This window comes from Argentina silus (assembly GCF_951799395.1).
Source record: "Argentina silus genome assembly, chromosome: 17".
Taxonomy (NCBI): domain Eukaryota; kingdom Metazoa; phylum Chordata; class Actinopteri; order Argentiniformes; family Argentinidae; genus Argentina; species Argentina silus.
In genome coordinates, this window is record NC_139671.1 from 7,827,738 (window position 1) to 7,854,550 (window position 26,813).

General features: G+C 43.9%; 1 protein-coding gene across 1 annotated transcript; it reads right to left on the reverse strand.

Annotated features, from left to right (window-relative positions):
• Window positions 1–5,537: 5,537 nt before the first annotated feature.
• slc24a4b (solute carrier family 24 member 4b) lies at window positions 5,538–25,658 on the reverse strand (the record flags this gene model as incomplete). Its single annotated transcript, XM_083688813.1, has 17 exons — window positions 5,538–5,687; window positions 5,926–5,991; window positions 6,311–6,423; window positions 6,604–6,718; window positions 6,850–7,016; window positions 7,370–7,514; window positions 7,639–7,808; window positions 8,567–8,658; window positions 9,277–9,330; window positions 9,428–9,453; window positions 9,550–9,624; window positions 10,579–10,682; window positions 10,775–10,859; window positions 11,072–11,146; window positions 11,997–12,073; window positions 21,807–21,923; window positions 25,499–25,658. 17 exons carry the CDS (start codon window positions 25,656–25,658, stop codon window positions 5,538–5,540), a joined length of 1,791 nt encoding a protein of 596 aa, XP_083544939.1.
• Between the last annotated feature and the right edge of the window lie 1,155 nt (window positions 25,659–26,813).

Here is a 26,813-nt window from a genome sequence, read left to right on the forward strand (position 1 = left end):
AATGATGTCTCCAGAAATATGACTTTAATAAATCTACTTTACAAAAGTGAAATATCACTGACCTCACATTTTGTACATTTATTTTAATGTAATCTAAATGCAAGCTCTCAGACAAGAGTTTAAAAGACAAAGAAAAAAGGTCAAATGGTAATTTCAAATGGAATAGTATTCAAACCCTGAGAGCACTTAAGAGTCTTTGGAGGTACTGTAGGTTGTTGAGGGATTTTGAATGAACCTGCAGTAGAATGTGCATCACAGGGAATACTGAGTGAAATATTGGAAGAACTGGTTGGTCCCTTGGAGAGCTAGGTCCCTTGAAGAAAATGTACCTGTCTAGTCTTTATCGAACACCAAAGAAGAGATTATTAAACATTTCTTGGTCTCCTCTGAAAGATATTTGGTGGGTTTAACATTCAAAATGTGTCCCAGATTAAACAAATTTCCAAATTTAGCATAAAAAACATAACATTTTCTATGACACTTCAGGATCTAATGAGTGCACAAATATTCAAACCTTTCAACCACATGCTGTACAAAAAACTGACTTTTTATAAAACAGCATTTATCATGTTCTGAAACTAACACCTTGGAGAATGAAAGTGCTTATTCTCTGATTATCTGTGGTGGGTGAGGTCAAACACATATTCAGGGACATTGGGGCAACAGTCAGCCACCTTCTACATGCTGAACTGGATGCCCCGGAGTAGCTACAATAGGCGGCAACAGCCCAGTTTGTTTACCATCCATCACTTTAGCAGACCAATTTGTAGAAGCAACAGCGATGCGTCCAAGAACAAAATACCAAGGAACAAAATGTCTTAAAAATGTTATCGTGGTGGCTGAAGAACAAAGCGTTTTTTTTCTTCAGATCTCAAACAGGAGGACTATGTGTCAACTAAAATGCATGTTTGCTTTCTAATGATTTGGTGAGACGAATGGAGAAGGAGAACAGAGAGGGTACTGATGAAGGACAGCAGGCCAAACTGAGCGCTTGTTAGGGGCATTGAGAGAAGGACTCATCAGAGCAAAAGATCACGGTTGAGAGCGAGAAGCTTGTTAACTGCAGCATGGTAGCCACCAGGGTATCTCATTAGTGAAAAGCACCACCGGCTAGTTGGATCATACTACCCACACCAGATTGCCAGTTGTGCGTTAATCGACTGGAAGATGGTCATCCATCTTGGTGGGAAATTATGCAGAGCGGTTTCATATGAAAATAAGTCAGGTGATGAAAAGAGGCATTTGGGATGGAAATTGAGCCAGGCCTTGGTATTCATCCATGACCTAGAAATTATATCGGACACAAATAGAATATTGGATTTCATCTCATGGTATTTTTCAATCTAGAGTCTTTTTGTGTTTAACTTTTTAATCAGTTGAATCCAGGCATCATAGAACCATTAAAGTCGTAACAGTGATGGCGAGAGGGGAGCTCCTACTGTTGCCTTCTAGTTCCTACAGTCGCATTTCATTCCGGAAATCCTAAGCTTACAGCGCCACCCTCTGGTCACCAAAGAGAGGGGCATGGTAAATTCAAGCAGAGGCGTCATGCTCATTGAAACTGAGGGGGCCCACTAAATTCCATTCATTAGTATGATACAAATGTCTAAGATATTGTTCCGTAAAAAATCTACTACATTTGGAAAAGCACCCACTCACAATATACAGTTTGACACCTCAATCAAATGTACCAGTTTGCATACAATCAATACGAATGCTGCTGAGAATGCAAGAAGAAATAAAACATACTTTGTGTATTTCAAACCGTTAACAGGAGATGCAGCTAAGAAATACAAAGCACAGCACAGATTACAAAAACATTTCTGAATGGCATTAGTGATAGTCAAGGATTTGTGAGACAAATGTACAGGAATTATTTTGCCATTTTATTTTTTCACATTATTGCTTTACAGTAAAATGCATTGGTTGGATATGTCCAGTATAGCAAGACAATACATTCATATAAGTTATACAGATGTCCTCAGTAATGTTTCATATTAACTAACTTTACATTAAATACATGATCATTATTATGTTTTTATCATTTATTATTGTCGACAAATGACTCCCACATCACATTGAGCTCACAGTGCATCGGGTCGCATTCATTCAAGAGAATTACATACGGTTCCTCTCCGTGTTCAATAGCCATATTTAACGTGTGTGTCTATGTGTGTGCGGTTATTTGTACACATGTTTCCATACAATCTGTATTATGCAGAGCTACGACATTTATGGCATCTGAAATCTACTTTTTAAAAAGTGACTTTTGATAATAAACATATGCGTCAGATAGTACACGAGTGTTGGATGAGTTGGACAGAGGAGCAGTGTCATCTGCTGTGCTGTCGTCACTCTCAGACCTGGCAACAAGGACATGACCACACAGATGAACACAGGTCGCACCCGCTCGCTCAAACCAACAACGACAACAACAACAAAAATATACAAAAGAAAAATAAATCGACAAACCCCTCCCCCCAAACATTCCACATTCTGAATCAACTCAGGTTACATTGTGTCCTCCAAAGACCAAAGCGAGCATTGTCACGCATCATAGAAGTTCCAAAAAATATATATGTATGTACAGTACACCCACTGAAAAGATTGAAAATGCAGCAATCGTAACAATTAAACAACAATAATCAGAATGGCACTAGTAGAGAATACTCTTTCACTCTTCTAGGGGAAAAAGACCCACACAGGGAACGGTGCAGTGGGGTTCTGCTATAAGTTGAAGGTCGAGCAGGACACATATAGGGAAGGGGTGGGGGGTTGGGGGGTCGGAGAGAGAGCATTGGGGTGTGTGGTGGGGTCAAAGGGGGCGTGCAGTAGAGTCTGGGCTGTCTGTTGGACCTGTGTGGTCACCTCCTTCCAGAAAACAGAGAACACAGCAGTCAAAACCCCACAGAGTAGCAGCTTAGGGGTCCCACCAAATGTCTGCTCCTTAGTCCATCACACGGAGAGGACTCCTCCACAGTCCTCATTCCTGGAGCAGTCTCAGAACAGTCCAGAGGAAACCGGACTAACAGAGGAAGCTATTCGTGAACTGTGTTGTCCTCAGCTGGAGCCCTCCCCTCTGCTCCTCTGGTAGAGTGGTGGAGAGTAATGCCCTTGTGCGAGGGGGTTGGACTCCACGCACAGCGCTCCCTGGTTCCAGAACATTCTGCGTCCTCTGGCCCGGTCCCTCGGCTGTCGGTCACACCAACAAGCTCTAATGTTTACCTCCGAACAAATCCATCATCCCGCCTCCCAAGGATCCCCTAACATTATGGCAACCTCTGGGGGCCTTCTGTCATACATAATGCTTACATTGAGATTGCATAAGTACCTGCTGCCAACACTGGCAGAGGAAAACACACGTTTTCAACACTAACACCCCCCTCCCTCCCCTATTTAAGCTTTAGTTTCGTCTCTCTCTTTTTTTTTTCTTTTTTTTTTTTTTAACAGACTCTCCGCAGGCATTTTTGCATGATGTCAAATGTCTAGATTGCAGTGTAGCTTGTAGCTGCCGATTTTGTAAATTGGGCAAGGGCTGTTTCCATGGAAACGCCCGGATGCCCTCAGCCTTCGCTGTGCTGCGGAGGAGCTGCGTTTAATGTCCCAGCATGCACTGCAGACAGAGACGGTGTGCTCACGGTGTTGGAGGCTCCAGTCTTTAGAGAGGTGAGGGGCTGGCGTGGGAGACGGAACATGTGGGCCTGCGGTCAGCACACACCCTCGCCATTCTCACGCATACACACACACTGGACATACACACACTTACACACCTCCCAGGAGGAAGCACTAGTTGATTCAGAATGAGACGACGGCTTGCATGTTAAAGTGCAATATCTACATGTAATTCACATCGAGAGAACACCACCACTACCACCACCACCACCACCTCCTGGAGTTCTGAAGCTCCGAATATCCCTGAAAACCGAACGGCTGTGGTTGACACCCCTGCCATGCACCAATCAGGTGAGGGATTGCATTGCCCCCTGGTGGCCAGAGGGGGTTAGAGCAGACAGTAGGTGAGTAGTGCTGACCAGATTCCAGCCATCCGTTCATACGTCTTTTATAATCTCCATGCTGCGGTCTGTCCAAAGACTTGGAAACCAAGTCACCCGCAACGGTGACAAAACTCAGTTGCTTCCCCAAGACCTGGAGCACGTTGTTTTTCTCTAGTGTTGTGCGGTTGGAGGAGATGTGTAAAGATCAGTCTCTGAACGAAAAAAATAACAAAAAAAAAAGCTGAACTTCAGCATAATAGATTATGGAGTCACCACCATCGCCCCTTTGAGGGACCAAATCTCCTTACAGCACAAAGCATGAAAAGCATTCCATGTGCAATTCAATACTGTGAAACAGGCAAATGTCCTATGATTTCAACAAGCTCTCCTGGTATTTTCATACTAGTTTCAAACCTACTTGGTTTGAGAAAAAAAAAATCAATAAACAATACAAAAAGAGAAAAAAAGTATGTTTACAAGTTTACATTGTGCAGTGCTGCAGATACATACATACTCTCATCACAGTCTGCTTTGAGTTGGACTGTGAATCATTTGACACAAAGCTTCCTGACAAAATGTCATTCTTAAGAGGTGAGAGAGACAGAAAGGTAAGAGAAAGGTAAGAGAGCAGATTGGGTAAAGAGGTGTGGGGGGGATAAGTGTCTGTTGCAAGTTGGGGGGTATACACACAGGACACGGCCCCAGGTGGGACCATGCCAAGAGTCCAGGTCAGAGGTGGTGGAGGAGGAGAGCTGCCAAGGTGAAGTTCCTCCTCCAGGGGATATGAGAGAGTTAGGGTGAGGTTTTGGGGAAGAGGGTGAGGTTTAGGGGAGAAGGTGAGGTTTGGGGGATATAGGTGAGTTAGGGTGACAGGGTGAAAACCGGGGGATATGGGGGTTGAACTCTCTGCATCTGGGTTGACCGGGTAAAGTAATCAAGGTGGGACTTTTCTACATGGGTTTTTGGTGGGTTGAAGTCGACAGTAAGGGTAAATGTGGGGTCTGTGTGGGTTCATGGAAAAGGTTAGGGTTGGTATAGGAGGGCTTAGGACTCTACCCGGAGAGAGATGCAGGGTGTTTGGCCGGGGGTGAAGGGGGGTGGCTGAAGGTCTAGTCAATGACTAGTCTTTAGGTGCTGTGTGGGTATCCTGATGCTACTGAATCAGGGTCCCCTGATTCTAAAGCGTGAGGAAAAGCTTGTGACAGCACAAGGGGAAGTGAGTAAGATGAGAGACTGTGAGGAGATGTCTGGTGTAAAACGGTTTGGGGTTGGGGACAAGGTTGGCCTGTGTGACAGGAGAGGACGGTATCAGAGGGGACGCAATGGAAACTTCTCCTCATAGCACGGCCTCGGCGGGAAAGCAGGTATGAACAGAGGGAGAGTCAAGACTGGAAGGAGATGAAAAGGCAGGGGACGCGGGGGGGACGGACTTGTGTGACAGTGTAGAGAGAGTCAGACAGGAGAGGATTGAGGTTCAGGAACGTGACGTGTGTTGGGGGTTGGTATGTCTTGGCTTTGAGGTTCCCGGTTCAGAGGCGTGGTCTATGCATCCATGCACATGGGCAGGTTGACGAAGGTGAACACGTTGTACTCAATCATGATGGAGAAACAGAGGAAGACGGCGTACAACACCAGGACGTATATCCCCAGCTTCAGGTCCAGAGTCCACTTGTTCACATGGATGCCCCCTACCTGTAGGGGGGTGGGGGGTGGGGCACACACACAAATTGTGAGTCATCAATTGTTTGCTCCTAGTTAGAAAGCTCAAATTACAGTGGCAAGCGTGTTCAAATCACTCCCTGATACATTGCACACTACACGTCAATATCATATAACCCTAACTAGTGCAGTATCCTTTATCATATGCAGAAAACACATGGACAGACCATCTGACCACCAGATGGGTTCAATGTCAATAGTATTAGCTCACCGTGAGAGCCACCGAGCCCAGCAGAAGCACCACCGAGTACACCAACCCTCTGCTGTTGATCATGACCTAGAAGAGAGAGAGGGGGACAAAGGAGAAACACAAGGACTGAAAGTGTGGGAGAGGAGGACCGAGCGAGGTTAAGGACTGATTTATAGTTCCTAAATGCTCGTCATATATTCCCTCACTTTGAAAATAAGCGGAACACTTTCTAAGCCTTTCACAGAATGGGTTATTTGATAAGCTTCCAAAAAGAAAGATGACTTTGCAATTCTAAACCAATTATAAGCTAACTGAACTCAGTAATGCACTACACATATTTTGGCTCAGAACACTGTGTTCTCCAAATGCACCCCCCCGCCCCCTCTGTAAGGTTTGCTGCTTTTACCACTGAGCCATAGTTGACAGCCATGGTCTGCAGCGCCCAAGGGACCCCGAGCCCGACCAGGATGTCAAACACGTTACTACCAATGGTGTTGGACACGGCCATGTCCCCCAGTCCTGAGCAGAGAACGGAACAGTCATTCAACCATACGCATCTAAAATTAAAAAACAAATACCCTCAAGAATTCAGTTCAAAAAAGCCTTGAAGTGTAAGATGACTTATTAAAAGTAAAAATAAATAAATAAAAGAAAAACATGTGAAAGAGAATCCAGGGGTCGGGTAGAGGTGTACTGAACCTTGCCGAGCGACAATGAGGCTGGCGATACAATCTGGGACGCTGGTGCCCGCTGCCAGGAAAGTGATGCCCATGATGACATCAGGGATGCCAAGAGTGTATCCGATGATGGTAACCTGTAACCACAACAACACGTGAGGACTGAAACACAACCTGAACACAGTGGGAGGAAACACGTGCAATCACACACACGCAGACACACGCAGACACACACAGACACACACACACAGACACACACGAGACTCACCATCCACACCATGAAGTAGGAGAAGACGGCGATCCATACAGTGGAGAGGATAAAGGAGAGCATGAAGAACTTCTCCCAGCGAGGCTTGCCACAGTTGGGGATGGTGAAGAACAGGAGGAGCAGTAGAGGCCAGGAGATCAGCCACTTCAGCTTGCTCCCGATGCCCGCTGCACGACACGCATGGAAGAGGTCAGTCTACTCAATCTAGATTCTAATACTGCCTCCGTCCATAATGAAATTATGTTTTGGTTCATTATCATCACACAAATGACCAATGACAGATATTTGGGTAGCCATGTAAAAACTGTCAGAGAGAATAACAATTAGTCACGATATGATGATATTTCGGGAAGTGGCACCAAGTCTACCGAAGCGGAAGCATACGTTTGAAGCTGATGAGCTAAATATTTCCAACCGAACGTTGACTGTGTGTACCAACGTGTCGTTCGAGGTCCTTTTTAGATAAAACACAATTATACACACAGATGAAGACAAATCAGAGACACACACACAGACATACATGGTATGTGGAAGGGGGAAATGGTTTCGTTCTCCTCCTCCTCCTCGCTGGGTTTGTCCTCGGGCACATTTCCGTTCTCAATGTCAACTTTCCCATCAATCACTGCAGTCTCCACCCCGTTGGCACCCTGGACCAGCTTCTGCCGCTGTCAGAGAGAGAGAGAGAGACAAAACACATCGCTCAAAGAACAGCCATGATGGCACTGGTCAAACCAACATGGACACTGCTGCTAATCCCTTTCCCGCTGTGGCAAGACCCTCTACCCGTACCTCGGTGATGATGAGGCGACTGGCCATGCGCAGCCGGGTCTTGGGTCCAAAATGGCTGGTGACCATGATGCGGAGTCCTGCCTCTGGGAAGCGGAACTTAGGGGGACTGGCGTTCATGATCTCATCGACCATGACCACCGAGCCACGGCTGTAAGCCTTCGTGGGCTTGACTGGAGACAGAGACACACGTTAGAATTGACACACACACACCATTGTACTGAAAACAGGGTGCAATATGATTTTACTCAATTACATTGATTTGTTTGCCTCCTCCTTAATTTGACTCATTATACATGCATTAACACATTAACCAAGTAAACAAAGCCAACTCAAACAACTCCCTCTTTGTATATTCATTACCATTCCTTGAGTCCGTGGGTTTATACCTCAAGAGACAAGCAGAAAGAAAGTGGCAGCATATCCCCCCGAGCTAGCATGCAGAAACACTCAAACACACTGCATGCAATAAGCAACAGTAGGTTTAGTAAGGCTAAACAGACAGGCGCTTCAATATTAGTGGAAAGCAAGATACCACGCGGCCGGGTCTACTTGAGCAGTGACAACCTGCTCATGGAGATTTGACTCCAGATAAAAGAAGGGCAGAAAGATAGAAAGAGAGAGGGAGAGAGCAGAGGCTTTGTGGCTCAGTAGAAGGTACTGTAGCCTCTGAGCCGGTTTAATCAGAAAGATGGCAGCAACGCTGGGCCCCCACTCAACAAAGCAATCTTCACCTTCACCAGCCCCTCAACATTAAGGGCCAGACTAAAACGGCCTCCAATCCCCCAACCAATTTACTCAGACATCATTAAGTCTCTACGAGGCCATCATGAGTGAACTCTTGGTGCACAGCCTGTCTGGTTAGCCTTACCTGCTCCGAGCAATGGCAATGACGGGTCGTCATCCCAAACACTGTCATAACAAGCATTACCGTCCTCCATCTCGCTGCTCGCCGCCGCGTTACCGTTGGCCACGTTCTTGTTCGCCTTCCCTGTGAAGAGCTTCTGCATGCTGGAGTTAAACCTGGGAAAGGTGAAACACACACACACACACTCGTAAATGGCTCCCTATTTTCTTTACACCGTATAGACAAGTTTGCAGTTGTTACTCTGTATCATGTGTTGGCTTTACTGAAAACTATGGCAACTGTACACCAAACTGTAGTGTTCATGTCGTAGCAAATGTAGCCAAAAAAATAATAAAAGATTATGGACAGAGATGTTACACAATATCTCTCTGGACAGAGTAGTCTGCAACAACAGTCAGTGGGTATTCTCTGAATGTGAACACCGAAAGGGGAGTAACCACTTCATTCCTCCAAATGAGACAGGAGACGAGACATCCAGTTAAGCCTGTGCTCTTAGTCACAGCAGAGGGAAAGATTAAACTATTATGGCAGGGAGAGAGCAGACCGAGGCTGAGAGAAACACAGATTATCAGACAAGTGACCTGGATCAACCAAGACAAACAGCTGGACAGACACACAAAGAAACACAGACGACAACAGACACTGGCCTGGTCCATTAAACCGTACCACAGTTCGTACCATTTGTGTACGGATAGCAGTGTACACAAAATGACTACATGTACTGGAAATAGCTTAAGCCCTGAGCTTTATACAGCGAGTGGTACAGAACTCACTTCATGATGAGGATATATCCAGCGTACAAGACCACCAAAATCAGACTCTCCCACCTGAGACAGAGGTACAAAAAGGTCAGATATAACCACTGTTCAATTCACACCATAACGTCACAAGACAAGACGCCGACAGGAAGAAGATTCCACTTACCACACTATCTTCCCATCATAGATGAACTGGAGAAAGAAGGACAAGGGCACGTATGACACGCTGGTGACATTTGTTCACGACTGTACTGTGTCAATGTGCGTCAATGTTACAGCCAAACTTACCGCAATCAGCGCCAACACTGATAAAATGTAGTAAGTTGAGTCTCGGAAAACTGACCACCAGGTCAACACCACAACCTAAGGTGAGAAACAGAAAAAAAAAAAAAAACGTTTCTCCAATGTCTCCTGCATCTCGTCCACTATTACACTATATACACACACACACACACACACACACACACGCACACGCACACGATTCCAGGAAAACCAGCCCAGATATGCTCTTCTCAAAGTACTCTGATGACAGTCATTCTCAACACGTCTAACTTCTTTGACCTAGCCTAATGTCAATAAGTGCAAAGAACTCGTCAGCAGTGTTGAACTGAAGGAACAGCATGTAGCCCTCCAGCAAGAAGCATCAACGGCCAGAAAGCGGAGAGAGTTGACAGATACAAATAATTGCATCATAATTGACAAACCCGGCCTCTGAGAGAACTGGCTGTCGGTTCAAAATGCCAGTCACGACTCTGCTTCCGACACCAACAGAGACGACTGAACACAAATCCATCTGTTCTGCAGGCCACAGGAAGATAAAAGCCACCGTCCTCGTATATTCAGTGAATCATCCTGGTTCGGCTCTCTCACCATCACACAGCACAACAGACTGGAGAAAGTGGTGTTGGTGAGTAGAAAGATAGTAGGCCCACCAAAAAGGTTAGAACGCATCTGATTCTACCTACCTAGAACACCCCCCCCCCCCCACCCCAAACACCTTCTCAGCATCAGGATGCAGGTCACAGGACATGGTCTCTGACTCGCCTTTCTACTCTCTCAGTGAGTCACTACCTGACACAACAAATGAAGACTGAAGACAGTCCTGAGTCTAAAGAGTCGGAAGACAAGTCCTGAGTCTAAGTGAGCCAGCTTTTTAGAAACTGCAAACTCTAAAACAGCTGGAAACCGTTCCCCCAACAGAACCCCCATTTGCTGCTCCACCCATAAATACACAGAATGCAAAGACTGCACTAAACAAACCAACAAATCAACCCCCCCCCCCACACACACACACACCCACCCAACGCACACACCCACCTGTCCAGCGAAGATTCCGCACACGCCGATGATGCACAGGATGTTGAAGACCGCTGAGCCGACGATGGTCCCCACCCCCACGTCACCGTGGGTGATAAAGACACCTGCACAAAGGGAGGCAGCCAACCAGAATCAGACCTGACAATTGCCATCTGTGTGTGCGCGCATGCATGTGTGCGTGCGTGTGACATTCTACCTATGACGGAAGCAAAAAGCTCTGGTGCAGAACTGCCAGCTGCCATAAACGTGGCTCCAGCGACATCCTCACTCAGGTCTAGTTTCTAAAGAGGAGAGAATGAGAAGAGGCAGATGAGAGGTAAGGGCATCATGTTAAGACAAACGTCCCACATCAATTCTGTGAGGTGCGCTTTACTGAAAGCTTTAAACCACTACGTCCATTTTCAGCAAGTGCTACGAAGACTTCAGAAAACAGTGAATGACCATATATTAAAAAAAATATACAAAAAAAGGGGGAGGGGGGAAACTGTCTCACCTCACAGATCTTCTCGAGCGACGTCACGAAGTAGTCATCACATATTATGGCTAGGGCCAGGAACATATAGAGAGCCTTCAGAGACAGGAAAGAACAGTCAGCCTTTTTAAAAGCCTTGGTGTCTGTGTGCATGTTTGTGTTTGTGCGCGTGTAAACCGTTCATTCAGCGACAATGAGCAGAATTGACAGGCAAGTGGGCAGACCCTAAGGATTTCTCCTGCTAAAGGTCAGGTGAAGGATGAAAAACTCCATCCTTTGAATTCAGATTTCCCATTGATTTTCACAGGGAATTGTAGTACAGTGCCAGTCAAATCGATGGGACGTCTTGTCCTTCACCGTTGTGAGGAAAAGAAGTCCTATTTCAGTAGAGCTGACGTGATATATAAATTATAGATCAGACCTGACATCATCCTATGTACTCTGATGTCCACAGGGGGCACTACAGGACTGTTATACAAGAACTTCCTTCCAGATCTCTTCCTCACAGCCACATACATTACAATCCAAATTCATCATCTGAACCTCACACGTATTACATGCTGTGAGAGCGGGTAATGGAACAGTCGCTCTCAAAGCTGGATCGGGCCACAGCAGGGCAGGGTTTGTCATTAGCGAGGAGTCAGAGGAGGACATCACCCCCCTGCTTTGGGTCAAATCAGCGCCAGAGTAGGAGAGGTGCATAGAGGAGAGACAACTAGGCTCAGTCTGAATTCAACCGGGGCTTCTCATCCCTTCACACTTTTTCGATGCCCCCCGCACAGTATCTGAAAGAATTAATTGGATGAACAATAAGGCAGAAACTCCACCTAGCCTCCAGAAGGCTTGGAGCATCTATTATTTGCCATATTGCAGACACATTTCAGATATAAAAAGGGGCCATTAAGATGCGTCTTGAGTTTGACTTTCAGAACCAGAGCTCTCTTACCGCTGCTATGTGCAGCAAGACGGCCCCAGTCTTGCGCTCATCGTTGGAGAAAACGTCTACAGGGAACTCTTTTATTGCTGAGGAGAAAGAAAATGTCAGTCACCATGCATCAGTAATGACAGCAGGCTCCATATTACTTAAACTCGCACGCACACACACACACACACACACAGTCATGTTGTGGTGACATTGACAGGTTTGTAAGAGTCTCAAAGTGTCGGCTTACATACCAACTCTGTCTCAGTTACCAATGACTTCATCAGGTTGCAAAAGTAACCATCATCACCGTGCTCTTAAAAAACAAACAAAACAACAACAACAAAAAACTGGGAGGTAATAGTCCAAAAACACAAACTTCATGTAGTGGTAGCGGGAGGCAGTATGCTACTGTATGAGCAAACACTCCAAAACCACTTCCTGCTGATTCAGCTTCCATAAGCCCCAGCTGGAGCACAGGCTGACCCTTGTGTACTACCATAATGCCCAGGACCATGGTCCCACCTGTAGCATCTGTCTCTGTGGGGGAAACAGTCTGTGTCCCTCCAGTGTCTGGGGGAATGGTCTCACCTCATGCTGGGTCCACAATAGAGGTCAATCCTAAAATGTAACAGGTCTGCAGGCATGGCCACCTGCATCTCCAGGGAGGACATCAGACACTTAAGTTAAATTCATAAAAACAGTGACTTGTCCAGAATACATAGTCTACATTTAGATGAGGTACAGATTTGTATTTATAACACATAATATGAGGACAAAATGCAACAGTCCAGAGCTAAGTCAGCATAACTATGACATGTCCTATTTTCGACACAAAACGTTTGGAGCTGTCTTGTATGCACCCATGAAACGGAACACTGCTCATCTAAGACTCATTGCACCTGTCCGACACCTAATGCAATCCGCTTTCATCAACATTAGATGGCGCTCATGCATGATTCATAGTAATTCAAGTTCTGAATGCTTGGTAACACCGCTTGTGCGAACTCTTTATCTACCATATTATTTTGACAGGATGTGATATTGCCCGTTATATCCCCGACCCTTCCCCCAGCGCCGGTTAAGAGAGTAGCCAGTGTGCAGGAAAATTATCAGGTAGATGCAGGGTCAATTACTCTGAGACATCAGGCTGCAGACGCACTCCCCCATTCCCCAAGGTCGTACACTGTATTTCTCATACACAACACTGATGTTGGATTTAGAGTACTGTGCTGGAAACAGTTTTACTGCATCGATAAAAAAAAATAAAAAAACATTTTTATTTTATGCGGCGAATGAAGCCTTGTGTAGCCTACTGCTCGCGAGATCACATGTGCAATCAGTGTTAGAATAGAATAGGACAGCTGCGTCTAAAAGGTTGTATTTAACTGGAAAAACTGCAATACCAATGCAAACAACAATATTTCATGGGATTGGTCGAAAAATACAGAGCGTACATTATCTCCTTGATCTGGCAATAAAGACTGAAAAGCTTAAGGCAATCAAAAATAGAGCTGCCAACCCAGTAACAAATAATTCTGTTTAGTGCGCTTTTGCCCGCTGTCCTATTCGCCCGCCGTGACACATCGTCCAATTACCGACTCGGGAGTTCTGCTGTGAATCAATCAATAATTAAATGGCACCACCAGCAATCGCTCCCTGTAGTTAACGGTACAACCCCTTGGTGCCACGATACAATCAGGTCTGGCTGTGAGTGTGTGTATAAATAGGCGATCGCAAAGGTACTTAGAGGGCGACAACGGGAGCGTCCAGTTGGACGGGCAGAGGGGGTCGCCTTCCTGCCGATGTAAACAGTGAACCAGACACCGTCTGCGGGGTTTGCCCGTGTGTCCCTCTACGTGGAGGTCAGTCCGGACACGAACATGCTTCCACAGCCGTTTCCCACATGAGGATAGGCGGGGTTACAGTATGCACCAGCCCGCCAATGCTTGATTAAATGACGCGTCCCAAACCTGGCCCAAGAATAGCATCATATAGATTAATACCCCAACTGGGTCAAGGTGACTTTCATGCTCGGTTTCAGCCAAATGTCTCTCCATTAATTGGGATTTTATATATACATAATTTCGTTTTATACAAGTGAAGCAGAGATAAAAGGGTATAAATAAGCAGCACATTTGACAAAAGTAGTAATTCAGTTTCAACAGCCCTGAAGTATTTTATTTGTACTTTAATTTAACTGAATCGACTTTGCTCAACATAAACAGATGTCACATTATTATGATATTCTAACCTTTTACCAACCTAGCCATTGACAGAAGAGAACTATACACAGGCAACTGTATGGTGATATAAAGTTGTATGTTAACTAACCACAATCACATCGCATGTATATCCCTGCCAGTGCCTGCAATAGCAGCTTCAGTGGGGCTGACTCAGTCAGAGAAAGATGTAAAGACCAAGATGTTGTACTATACTCATTATGAAGCAATTCCCATGCCCATTATAATTAAGGCATTGAATTGTGCAATTCTTTTTCTACATCTGAGGTGTATGCTTTCTCTAAATGGTGTGGTATTAAGAAGCAAGCTATCTTCCAACACCAAGTGAAGGTATTTTGTACTCAAAATCCTTCTGCAAATGACAAAAACAGAGACAAAAAAAAAGTAATTTTGGTCATTCTGTTTCTGCTTTGAAAGCTTTTGGATTCTCTGTTTGGACACCTGACTGTACTGCTTATGCAAGAAATTATTGGCAACGCTTTTGTTCATCTCTCCACTCCAATCCCCCCTCCACCCCCCACCCCGTCCTCCCCCCTCCACCCCGTCCTCTCTCCTCCCTCTTATAATCAGCCCCAGGAGTAATCACTAAGTCCACAGAGCCCTCGTAAGGAAGTGTTGGAGGGTTTACAAGAACACGCCCTGCCCTGCTAACCACTTCAATGCATTGGGCATCCCAAGTCATTAACTAACTGGTGGTCAATAAATTCCTTATCCATCAATCTCCCCTGAGAGATTAACACATCTGGGATCCTACTGTATAGCAGTGCTCTCCTCACCACAAACACAGGCTTTATGCATATTGTCCACCATAAGACACTCATATCTACATATCCCACTCCTGCATAATGTTGCCCTTGGGCAACAAGAAACGACTTTGATAACTTTTTTTACATCGGGTAAGAGGGACAAACACTGTATGATAAGTTAAACAACCATCCTATCACGTCCATTGGTTGAAATGATGCAACATTTTGATATCTAGGCCATCTATAAAAGATGTCTGACAGCTAATTCTCATGGTGGGTGTAAGAGGAAAGAAGTATTTCATTATTCAAAAGGATGAGTCAAGTGTACAATCTTAATTAGAAAATATGACAAGAATTGTGCAGTGCATGAGAAACATAAGTTAGGGTGTATTTTGGAAAATATTAGTCATTTATCTACTTCAGATGTGCAGCTCTGTTTGAGTTGTGTAACAGGGCCTGGGGGGCGGCCACTGCCACAGACCGGAGCTTGGTGGGGTTTCAGGTACAGAGGTTTGTGAGACAGGTTGAAATCAAAACACAGGTGTTATTGTGCTACAATACAAATTAGGGTAGCTGCAGACTCAGAGTAACTCAATTCAAATGTCAGTACCTTAAAAAAAAAAAAGCTCACACTGAGGGAAAACTGCAGCAGATAGTGTGGTTGGTGATTGAAACACCTTGAATATAAAATCCTTTTGAATAATCAATTACTCTTACACCCACTAGGAGATTGTGATGTAGAATGACAATTTCGGTTTGGATATTGTAGGTACCTGCTCATCATTGAATCAATAACATTCACAAGGAACAGTTATTGGAACATTGCATCTCTCAAAACAGAATATTGTTAATATTCTGTTTTTACAGAGACTATTGTGAATATGATATAATTTTGTTTCCTAGTTTTAGCAGAAACTTGGTGTGCGCTCAGCTGGCTGAAAGTATAATGGTTGTGGAAGAACTTTACATAGAGATAATTCTGACACACACACACACTAAATGCATTAATCTAAGGAGACATGACCAAATAATTAGTGAAGACAATGCAGATAGTATGAAATTGCTCAACTGATTAATGAATCATAAAATATGTATTTCATGAAACTATTTTGATGAAGAACTTATCAACATTTATGTCAGATACTCTTACAGAACAAATTCCATTTCAGATAAGGGGGGTGACTATAAAATAAACTAGAAAGGGAAGTTTCAGCAGAAACTGGTTAAAAGCATAATGGTAGTGGAAGAGGTCAGTAGTACATTGTGAGAATTCTATGAGATATCTTCGAGTAAGATCAATAAGCTTTCGGTGACCATTCAACACGTATCATACTGTACAATATGAACAGTATCAAAAACAATTTCTTCAGGGTTCTTAATTTAGAGTTCTCTGAAAATCATGAAGTTGGTTTGGTCTTCCTAGCTTCAACAGTGTTAGAGCAGAATGGTTCTAAGAATTGCAAAGAGCCTGGGTATAATTCAGTGGAGTGGAAAGAGTCTTCTACTGTAAGTCAATTAAACTTAACTTATAATAGTTAGTTAAACCTAACTAACTATTATAAGTCAACTACCTAACTACTGTAAGTCAACTGTAAATGTAATATCTATACTGTACTTAAATTGTTGACAAAAGAAAGAGAGAGAGGGACAGTAACAAGGTATGAGAAAATATTAGCCACAGGTGGGAGCTTTGGTCTGTAAGGGTGGAAGGCATCGTCATTACCACTAAGCAACAGAGACTTGAGTGTTGAGCTGCTGAAAATTGTGGATTTAGAACTGGGCAAAATTGCATGTTATTACTGTGTTCCACAGTGAAAACTAGCTTGTTATTCTGGCTTGCCAGTGATTTAGCTGGCTATATTTTTAGATTAAATTGAGGGGCAGCATGCTATCTAGTATCTATTTGTAAAAAAAAAAAAAAAAGAAAAGAGAGAGACAGATATGAAACCTGGTATGATCTCAAGTCAGATGATGCAATTCTGTCTGTGTCAGACAGGAACAATGCCAAAGGAAATCTAGCAAACATTTGTTGCACTAGTGATATTAGTCATCTTCCAAATAGCTGTTTTTATCAGTGAAAAAGCATTTGTAGGATTATAGGCAACATGAGGTATTGAATTTACTTTATTGAAAGTGTTATTTTTCCAACATTTGAGTAATTCAGCTTATAAAACAAATAAATCTTTCCTGTACAACTGGTTAAGCAATTGAATGGCCGCTATGAACTTCCTCTAAGTTGGCAAACTCCAATTTCAGTTCAGTTTGGTTTTTAACTTCATGTAAACCAATTATATTTTAGGGAGTTACAAAAAGTTTACTAGTTTAAAAAGTGTAATAGTTATGTATAATAGGTATCAGACTAATTTTTACAGGGTTCATAATTTGGAGGTTTACTTCACATTTTAAAGTTGGTTTGGAGTGCATAACTTAAATAGTGCAAGAAAAGCAGTGTTCCAAATATTGGATCTTTTGGTCACCATATAGAAATGCTAATTTCAACATGGAGGTCTAAGTGATGATATTTATTTATTATAAGTATAAGGAGCATCAAAAATAAAAATGTAAGCAACTTAGGTTAGACCTATCTGCACGTTATAAAGTTGGAATGGCATGTTTACCATAAAAGCTGTCGGAGGAGTAGTAGACAGAAGAAAACAGAACAAGAAGGACATTCACTATGACGAACAACGGTAGTGTGTTACTTCACAAGCACACTAATAAATCAACGTCATAATCATAATCTCCCAAACATTAGAAAACAGGATCGCAATAATTTTTTGGGGGAGTGAAAAACAAAAAGTCGTGCAGTAGAGGTATATACAATTTCACATCAACATAATACCGATTATATACAGTATGTACTGTATGGTTGGAAAAAGACTATATAGTAGCACCATGTGGACCATGTTTCATCCAATGTGCAAAGGCCTGTAAAATCTACCCCAATTTGTTAGCGTAATAAAACAAAACATTTTAACTACATGGAATAATTGTGCAAAATTACAGTGTGTTGATCTTTCATATGTACATTATGCAGCGGCATTACATAATGGAGCTCCGTTATAGGGCCCGTCTGCTGTTTCAAACCCATTTGTGCGTATATAGTCAGGCCGCTCAGACCAGACCAGGTCTGGCTCAGACTAACACCCCTTCTGCCATGGGCCTAATCACAAGACTAATTTGATATTTGCAAGAAGCTGCTCCACAAACCATGACTCATGATTCTCATTCTTCTCAGCCGATAGATGATTAGCTTCACAAGGCATCATTGGCAGGCACGCCTGCCTGAGACATGGTGGAAGCAAAGAGACATCGTTAGTGGAGGCCTACGTCACAGTCACCGGAGAATTGCTGGGTCTGCCTCCAAACTCCAGTATGGACTGTAGCAGCGTGGCACCCAGAAGTCATGTCAGCATGGCAAATCCCACAATTGGCATGTGCCCTTTGACGTGCAGTCCAAGCTGTGCCTCCCTGTCACATTCCAACCTCCCTCAACCTTTCCACATGGCTGGGTAAACACACAACAGAATGAACAAACAAACAAACACACACACACACACACACACACACACACCTCCCTTATGCTCACGTACATTCTCAACATTGTGACTTCAGACGTGGTGTGTGAGAATAGGGCAGTAGAGTACCAGGTTAGTTAAGGGAGGTGGACTTGTTGGACCAGAAGACTGCTGGTTCAATAACCTAAAGGGGGAACCGCTGTGAAATGTATGCATTCAGCTGTGGAAAGGTGAACAATAAGCGAAACATAACTCCCCATGGGTAAGGCGGGACGGCTATGCAACAAAAGAGGCAGAAAGTAAACACATTACTATACATACTGTACCCTTGTAGTGGCAATAACTGTTTAAAAAAAAGAAAGAGTATTTCCCACTAGCAAACAGTTGGACTAGATATATTCATAAATATTAACGACATGTAAAAGGTGTTGAGTCAAACCATTAAGGTGAACGTGAGGGGGAATAGAATATAAATGAATGAATAAATAAATACATAAAGGCAGTTCGGCGTGTTTGAAGCAAATAGATGAGAGCCGATGCAGGTGCTGGGGCCGGGGCCTACCACTCACTCTCTGTATTGTTCTTCTGTCGGCATGCAAGAGAGAAGCAAAGCAAGGTCAGGTTCCATTATGCGCAGCAGTATAATCCCCGCTTGTGTAATTCCCCTTTTAAAATGCCTCCTTCTGGTGTTTCCCCAGAGTTCACAAACCTGCGTGCCACACTGAGGCAGGGCGGGGCAGGGAGGGGAGGCTATGGGCCCTTTACCACCACTCCATCCATCCATGCCTAGTCCTCCACATCTGCCCAGCCCCTGCACTTGCCTTAAAATCCACCCAATTACTGTAACGCTCTCCACTTCTACCCCACACACACACACAGAGCACTTTCAGGGCTGCCAGCGCGATGACAACGTTACAGTTTTGGGGCAGTGTGATTCACCTTCCCTCCCGTCCCACGCCACCCCTGCTTCCCATGTCAAAAAAATATGATACACGCAACATCTAACCCCCCCCCCCCCTTCTCTCCATCCCCCTTGCAGATTAGTGTGATGCTGTATCTAAAACCACTGTAATCAAAATCCTCAGGGATTATTACTACAAACCAAGCCAGACTAAAACCTTTGCTTTATTGTTCAGTTCTACCTTGCTGTATTGTTCAGTTATAATACACCGTAAGCATGTTAATTAGTGAAGGAGGAGCACTCAATGTATTGGCCAAGAGTTGTCCAATATGTTCTTCCTACTACATGTAACCTGGCACATCTTACCTCCAATGTTAAGTTAGCATTAAAGCCTACATTAGATCTAATCAATACCAAAAAACATTTGAGTGGGTGCCATTTAAAAATTCAATGTCAAAAAGTCAAAACTAAGCTGCATTTGCCAAGTCCTTTATTATTCACATTATTCACAAAGCCTGTAAAGACTAATAAAACATTTGAATTTTGCAATAAAAAAAGAGAATTGCTTTCATTCCAGAGTCATTATACTGCAACTGTCAAATTAGGCAGAAATGCAGTTTGAGAATTTGTTCCATTAATCATTGGCCAAAGGGGAATTAAATCTCTAAACACACATTTTAATTAGATAGGAGTAGGAGAGTAACAACTCATCAAGTCCTGTGAGTGATGGGCACAAAAGAGAATAAAGAAACAGTAATGCCTGTAAGGGAAAGCTGTGACTAAGGTGAAATAACAATGTATTATTCTTTTAATTGCGCTGCCTATGCTTTATATTTCAGCAGCAAAGTAATTCACTATCCAAATAACATGCGTTTTAAGAATTCATGATATCGCTGAATGACGATTAAACTACTTACTGTAATGATAATGGTCATCATCAAGCACATTCAAGCCTCTGAACAAGCAGATCAACATTAGTACCCCTCATGAACCAAGAAAAGCACTTTCACTCAGCTCAGAAATAATGATGAGGAGAGACCAAAGCAGGCCAAGTATAATCTATGCATCCCACAAACAGCACCCTAATTAAGCATAGCTTAGATGTGGTACCCACTCAGCATGAAAGGAAAAAGGACTCGGATAATAATTCTCATCCATCTACCCTAGTGCCATCATCACCAGCCCCATCTCCCTCAGCCTTCTTCCAGGCCGGCTCTGCCCCAGGGGGCAGGGAGGGGGGGTGTACTGCGGAGCGCCAGGTGGGCATCTCGATCACACTGGGCCAATTCCTGGAAACACACTACAAATGAGCAAGCCGTGAAAAATGGCCATGATTTGAGATAATAGGAATTTTGTCGGTTTACCACGACAAGGTGGGACAAAAGGAAGAGGGGGGAAAAAAGAGAGAGGGGATGGGGAATGAGTGGTGCAGTCTGCCTGCAGTGAGAAAGACATTTGAAAGGAAAAAAAAGGTAATCCCTGGGGATTAGAAGTACGATTTCCAGCACAAAATCTTGTCAACTGGCACTCATCTCAAAAGGACCCCACTGTGTTTCAAAAAGGTTAACGCTAAAACATTGGAAACTTAAATGTTTGCAGACATCACAAAATCACACCGAGTGAAAATGACTTCAGTCAAATTCAATTTAGTTAAGGTACACACACACAACTTGATCCTATAATATGATGCGATGTTGCTACACCGACTTCAAAAAGGCCCTTAAAGGTTCCTGCTCTCCATGACCAGTAATGAAGAAACAGACACTCAATCTTCATCGGGTCAAACGTAGCGTCACAAAAGAGCTATAAATAGCACCTATATTATTGTACCCTCTAAAGTGTCTATCCCCTGGTGTCTCTTTTAAAGAGAGAAGTCAGGAAAATCCTTTAGCTGTTTCACTGATGGGCATCACAACGCTAATTCACTGTGCAAAGCTCGATCAGCCTACTCTTGTATAAACACTATCCTTTCAAATGATATACACAGACGTTGTTACCTGTGGACTGTTTAATCAATGAGAAGACACACACCGAGTATCAATGTTTTATAAAGCCAAATGTGGAATGCCCTTTCAGCAATGTCAGTGCTTTCTCCTGAGTACTACACAACACATCTAATAATAGATTTTGTTGCTACCCATAAGTGCACCCAGGGTGCACTAAAATTATCAATATCTGACCTTATAATGGGCCTTTTAGTTTATATGACAATACAAGTGATCCAAATTGATTCTGAGATATACTTTCCTTAACAACGAATGTCAGGATAAGGCACTATGACTGTGGCAAAAGCCACTGCAGTGAACCAATAAACTGATCAGAGTTCCAAACAGCTCTACGTGAAACCTTGGTCAATGTCACCAAAACATAAACCACCCGTGAGAGGACAGTGACGACAGTTGTTGTCCTCCGCCAGGGAGCCGTACCTGGCTCTGTGCAGTTCCTCGCCTCTGTCTCGTTGGCGTCGTGCGTTGAGGACATAAGCCTTCTCCCCCCCCAGTGTACATGCTCCCCGTGCTCGCCCTCCGCCAACATTCCATGCCCTGCAAGATAAGAGACAAAAAACGAATTCTTATCAAACATCATAGCTACATCCCAGATAAGCATTGAAATGGGCAGGTATATTCTTGAGAAAAAACAAAAAGAAGGTAGTCAAACACTGATAAGAAAAGCACAAATTGATTTCTGAGAATCATACAGTATAGTGTAGATATGTGCCAGGCAAGCTACTTATGGGCGATGTTTATGCATTTATTCATTCTCTTTGAAATGTTATTCCATCAACTACAGAATGATTATGAGTCACATTGTAGGGTGGGATTCCGCCACTATTTGTTTTTCTGTTCAATACAGGTTTGAATGTCTCATGGTTACAATTGGGAGTTTAATTTCTGATTACTGTATGCAAATTAGCCTTACACAGATCATTTTCAATTCCTGTGGCTTTTGGTAAGCAATTTCTCAATGGTTTTTAAAGCTTTAGAATGAGATTTTAATGAGTACAGAACCCAGCTTTGCTCTCCATGTTCAACCACTATTAGACTCCCCGATTGTAACCACAAGCACAAAAGGATTACGGTCATAAATCAGAATCTTACTAAAAAAAATAATAACAATAATAATCTGTAATATTCAGCTCACCATTGACAAGGTCCAACATATAATTACTTTGTGCATACAAACCTCATAGATATCCTAGTTGTGAGCTCAGATTTACTTCCTATTCCAGGAAGTCAATTTTAACTTGCTATTAGGATATCTATGAGGATCTGTTGTATAAAAAATGTATGATGTTCCCAGACCATGTAAATGGTGGGCCGATGAGAAATATATACACAAAAGAATTTACGCTTCAACTATAACCCTTCCTTTGGGTATTGTTTTTTAGAGTCATGATCAAGCTCAGACCAACAAGAATGAAGCCATGAGGTAACAAAATTAAGATGCGTTACATCATCTGCACGCTGTATGAGATAAGCTTCAGGCTGAAACCATGAAAATTGTAGCACAGAACAAGGCAGGTTACAAAGAATAGGCCTGATAACCAAAACTAATTTGCTGCCTTGAGGCAGAAACAAAGAAATTACCCAAACAGAGACAAATTGTACTGCCTCTGTGTGTGTGTGTGTGTGTGTGTGTGTATGTATATATGTGTCTGTTTGAGAGAGTGTGTGTAGAGCGAGCAAGAGAGCAACACTAACGCTGGGTGATGTCATCCTACCATGCTGTCCAATCAGCAGGGGAGAGGGAGACAGACCAAGGACACCCATCAATCTCTGTCACTTCCTGTGCCACAAGCTCTCCTCTGTGAGCGTACTTCCTCTCTGCCCTGACACTGCTGAGACGTCTCTGCACTGTCTCTCTTGCCATCGCCATCACTCTGCTGCACACACCTGTCAGACCTGGGCCTGCTTCCATAAACACCTGCAGTACTCTGCCCTTCATCTCCATCACGCACCTGCTCCAATCGACACAGAGGATTGGACACAAAAGCCCTCCCTCTCTCACTGGCATAACCCCCTGTATACAGTCCATCACTCAAATCCCATCCATCTGGCCTATTCAGCACCGCTCTATATAGTCTCACAGACACAACTGACTCCTCAGTATTCCATCAATACAATAGGAGTCAGAGAGGGGGCATGGGCGCGTTATGACATGAGTAATGCCTGTTCCTATTCCTGTTCAGAGGTGACAGTGTTATGAAGCGCCGTCAGATGGGTCTAGGGGGCGTTCCACTTCTCTCTCATCAAACACCTCATCACTGCCTCGCCTCAGGAGGGTTGGTGGTCAAATACACGGCCATCATGACTGACATTCCCTCCATCAAATACTCCCTGTGGTAACGATCGCTGTACGGGTCATCCAAACTTGATTAAATGAAAAGGCAAACCATTACAGACCAAAAAAGCTTACTTTGGTCCCCAGAGCCCGCCTTTGGAGATAAGAGATTTGCGCTCTTCTGTATGATATCATTCCAGAATAAGCTTTTAAGCCTCTTGTTGTTTTTAATGTAATTAATAAAACTCCAATATATCCGCAGCGAACATACACGGCATAGTGTGGCGATTTATGTCCGTTCCCAGGCTCAGGGGCCTAAGTGGGTGCAGATGGACAGATCTACCACTTCAGGGTTTGAGGTTGAGGGTCAGGGTTAAAAGCACTTCAGGACGAATCAGATTGAGCTCTTGCCTCCCTATGGCTGGAGTGCTAGGCTTCAGGCATGCTAGTGTGTCAGCCAATAAACATGCAGTATTTCACTGAACTAAAATATGTGCAATATTAATTTTGAAACTTGAGGATTAACTGATGCTCTCCAAGTTTATTGCATCCATCTTCAATAATGTTTCATAAACCATGTAAAGAAGGATTTGGATGGACATTGTAACTGATCACTATTCAGTATGACTAGTAAGATCTATATGCTTTCTCATGAGCAAAGTCACAGGGCCACTTGTCTGTGATAAGGTTACATCATCATGTAATGCATGATTCTGTGAGTATGTAAATGTTCACACGTGCCTGAGGTGAATGTTTTGACATGTGCATGGGAGCACTTGTCCCTTTGAGTGTTGGTCACGTCTCTCTCTCACACACACACCACGCATGATCAGCCATCTGAAACTCAAAGCTTTGCACAGAGCACACCTCTGAGCAGCTGTGAATAATACATCAGCCAGAGCACAAGCCCGATGTTTATTTCCCAAATGATCGTCCATGGCCTCTGCGTAATCGTATCTCTCGACCCTCATGCGGAACCTGAAGCATGATGCTGGAGAGTGATTAAGGTGATCCAGTGTGCAATGGTGTGTGAAGCCCCGGGCGAGACGCGATGATGCCAGCATTACCACGAGCCTACGCTCAAAACGCTGTGTGACTGATGATGCACCAGACTAGTTTCTCTCGCGCCTGGCACAGGGACATTGCCATAGAATGACAAACCCAATTTCGACGAGCACCAAAAATATGTTGCGGGTCTCATCGTACATCCTAGGTGATGTGGTAGTCGAGGTGTGTGAGCCACCATGCGTGCTTCTTAAATTAGAAACGTGTCGTTGCCGCCGCGCACACTGCGGCATACGGACAGACAGACGCATACTCGGAACACGCGGAGGAAAAATATTATCCAATGACCTATATCACCGAGTTAAACCCACCTTACAATAACAGGTATATTGAGTATTGTCATGAGAGTAGCGGGTCAGAATTCCAAGGCAAACATGCAGTATTGTCTGCGTCGACAATGAGACCAAATGACTTTCCCTGACCAGGGAGAACATCCCTTGCCACTAATGTGAACCATCGCATCGTTACGCATTTTGGACTGAATAATTAAGACAGATGTCCCTGCACTATTTCAACGGTCCCATCCTCCCCGTCTGATGCAGATAAACCCCTGGAAAAGCTCAAATTAGTTAGAAATGTCATTCAGACTAAATAATATGCTTGCTTGTCCTTGAAGATGTGTATTAGTAATGTGCTTAGTGAAAGAGACCTTTCTCAATGTAATTAACGTGTAGCTGTTTGAGGGTGCACGATTACACTGCAGAATTCTCAGCTGTTACGCTCCGTCCTCCCTGCCCCGCGTTTCTCAGCAGTTTCCCCGGCTTACACTCACCTGTCTTTGTCAGCATTGCTGACATGCTCCACGCCATGAAGAGGACACTGCAGATAAAACACACTTGCACGAAAAGCATCTCTCTCCTCTTACGAACTTTGAAAATCTTTGCAATTATGGTCTTTTTCGAGACGCTCATGTTCTCGTCCTGCTGGTCCATGGTTGCAGCACGGCCAACAGCGACTTTTCGTCCTTGCCTCACTGCGGACGCGGGAGAGACCGAAGGAATTGCCCGTTTTCGCCGCTTCACACAGAACAGGCTCGGGACGCGGTCCTCATTTCAAGTGGCCGGGGACGCAGATGGTGAAGTAGTGGAGCGAACAGTTTGCATGTGCCGCGGAGACAATGCTCTTCAGCTGTTGGGTTGTAAGAACAGCGCGTGAAAATTCCGTGCCACAGCAAGCAATGACCGGGCGGGTAATTCCGAGGTCTCCAATCAATTTAGCATATCTATCGAAAATCCCAGATTCTGCCCTTTAAATATCAGGAATGCAAACATGCTTCCATAGCATTTGAAAAGGAAAAATGATATCCCGATGTGTCCTGAAAGTATATGTTTCTCTCCTTCTTTCTATTGACCGTAAATTTAAGTCATCCTCTCCTGCGAAATGATTAAACCGCATGTGGTCGCAAAACTACACACACCGACTGCGCTCTGTCGCCTTGTATTAATTGACACCAATCTGATTTCATCAAGGTTAATTGTTACATTCGCGTACCAAAGTCATGTCACTCGCCTCGGTTGGGCACCTCCCCCTCCCCTCAAATTCCTAGGGCAGAATAGGCGTGCTGATGAGGGAATCATCAACTCTTTTCCAGGTGCGGTCCTGTATAGTGTTTGGTCCATAGGATAAAACACCTTACTGGATTCCGCCAACTGCAACTTTTCCATGGGTGTCATGCGCGGACACGTGATAGTTTGCAGCAATAGATAATTCTCTCTCTCTCCCTGTTACAACTGTAACAACTGGACGTCCACCTTGAAATCCTGACAGCTGCGCATCGATCACCGCCAAGAACTTGTCAGTCGTTGACCACACATTATTTGCCGGTTGCCACTGAGACCAAATATAGGTTTGAGTTCTGTGTGGATGAGACGACGAGGCAAGTCCTATAATGCGACCCAAAGGAACCAACTGAGAGTGCTGCAGTATATGAAACACAATCTCATGTCTATCTGGATCCTCGGCATACATACTGACTCAAGCCACAAGATATTCTCACTGTGATATCATGGTGATTGATTGAGACTAGAGGTAGGGTACCAACACCTGCCAGGGTACCAACACCTGCCCTCAACTTTTAATTATCTTAG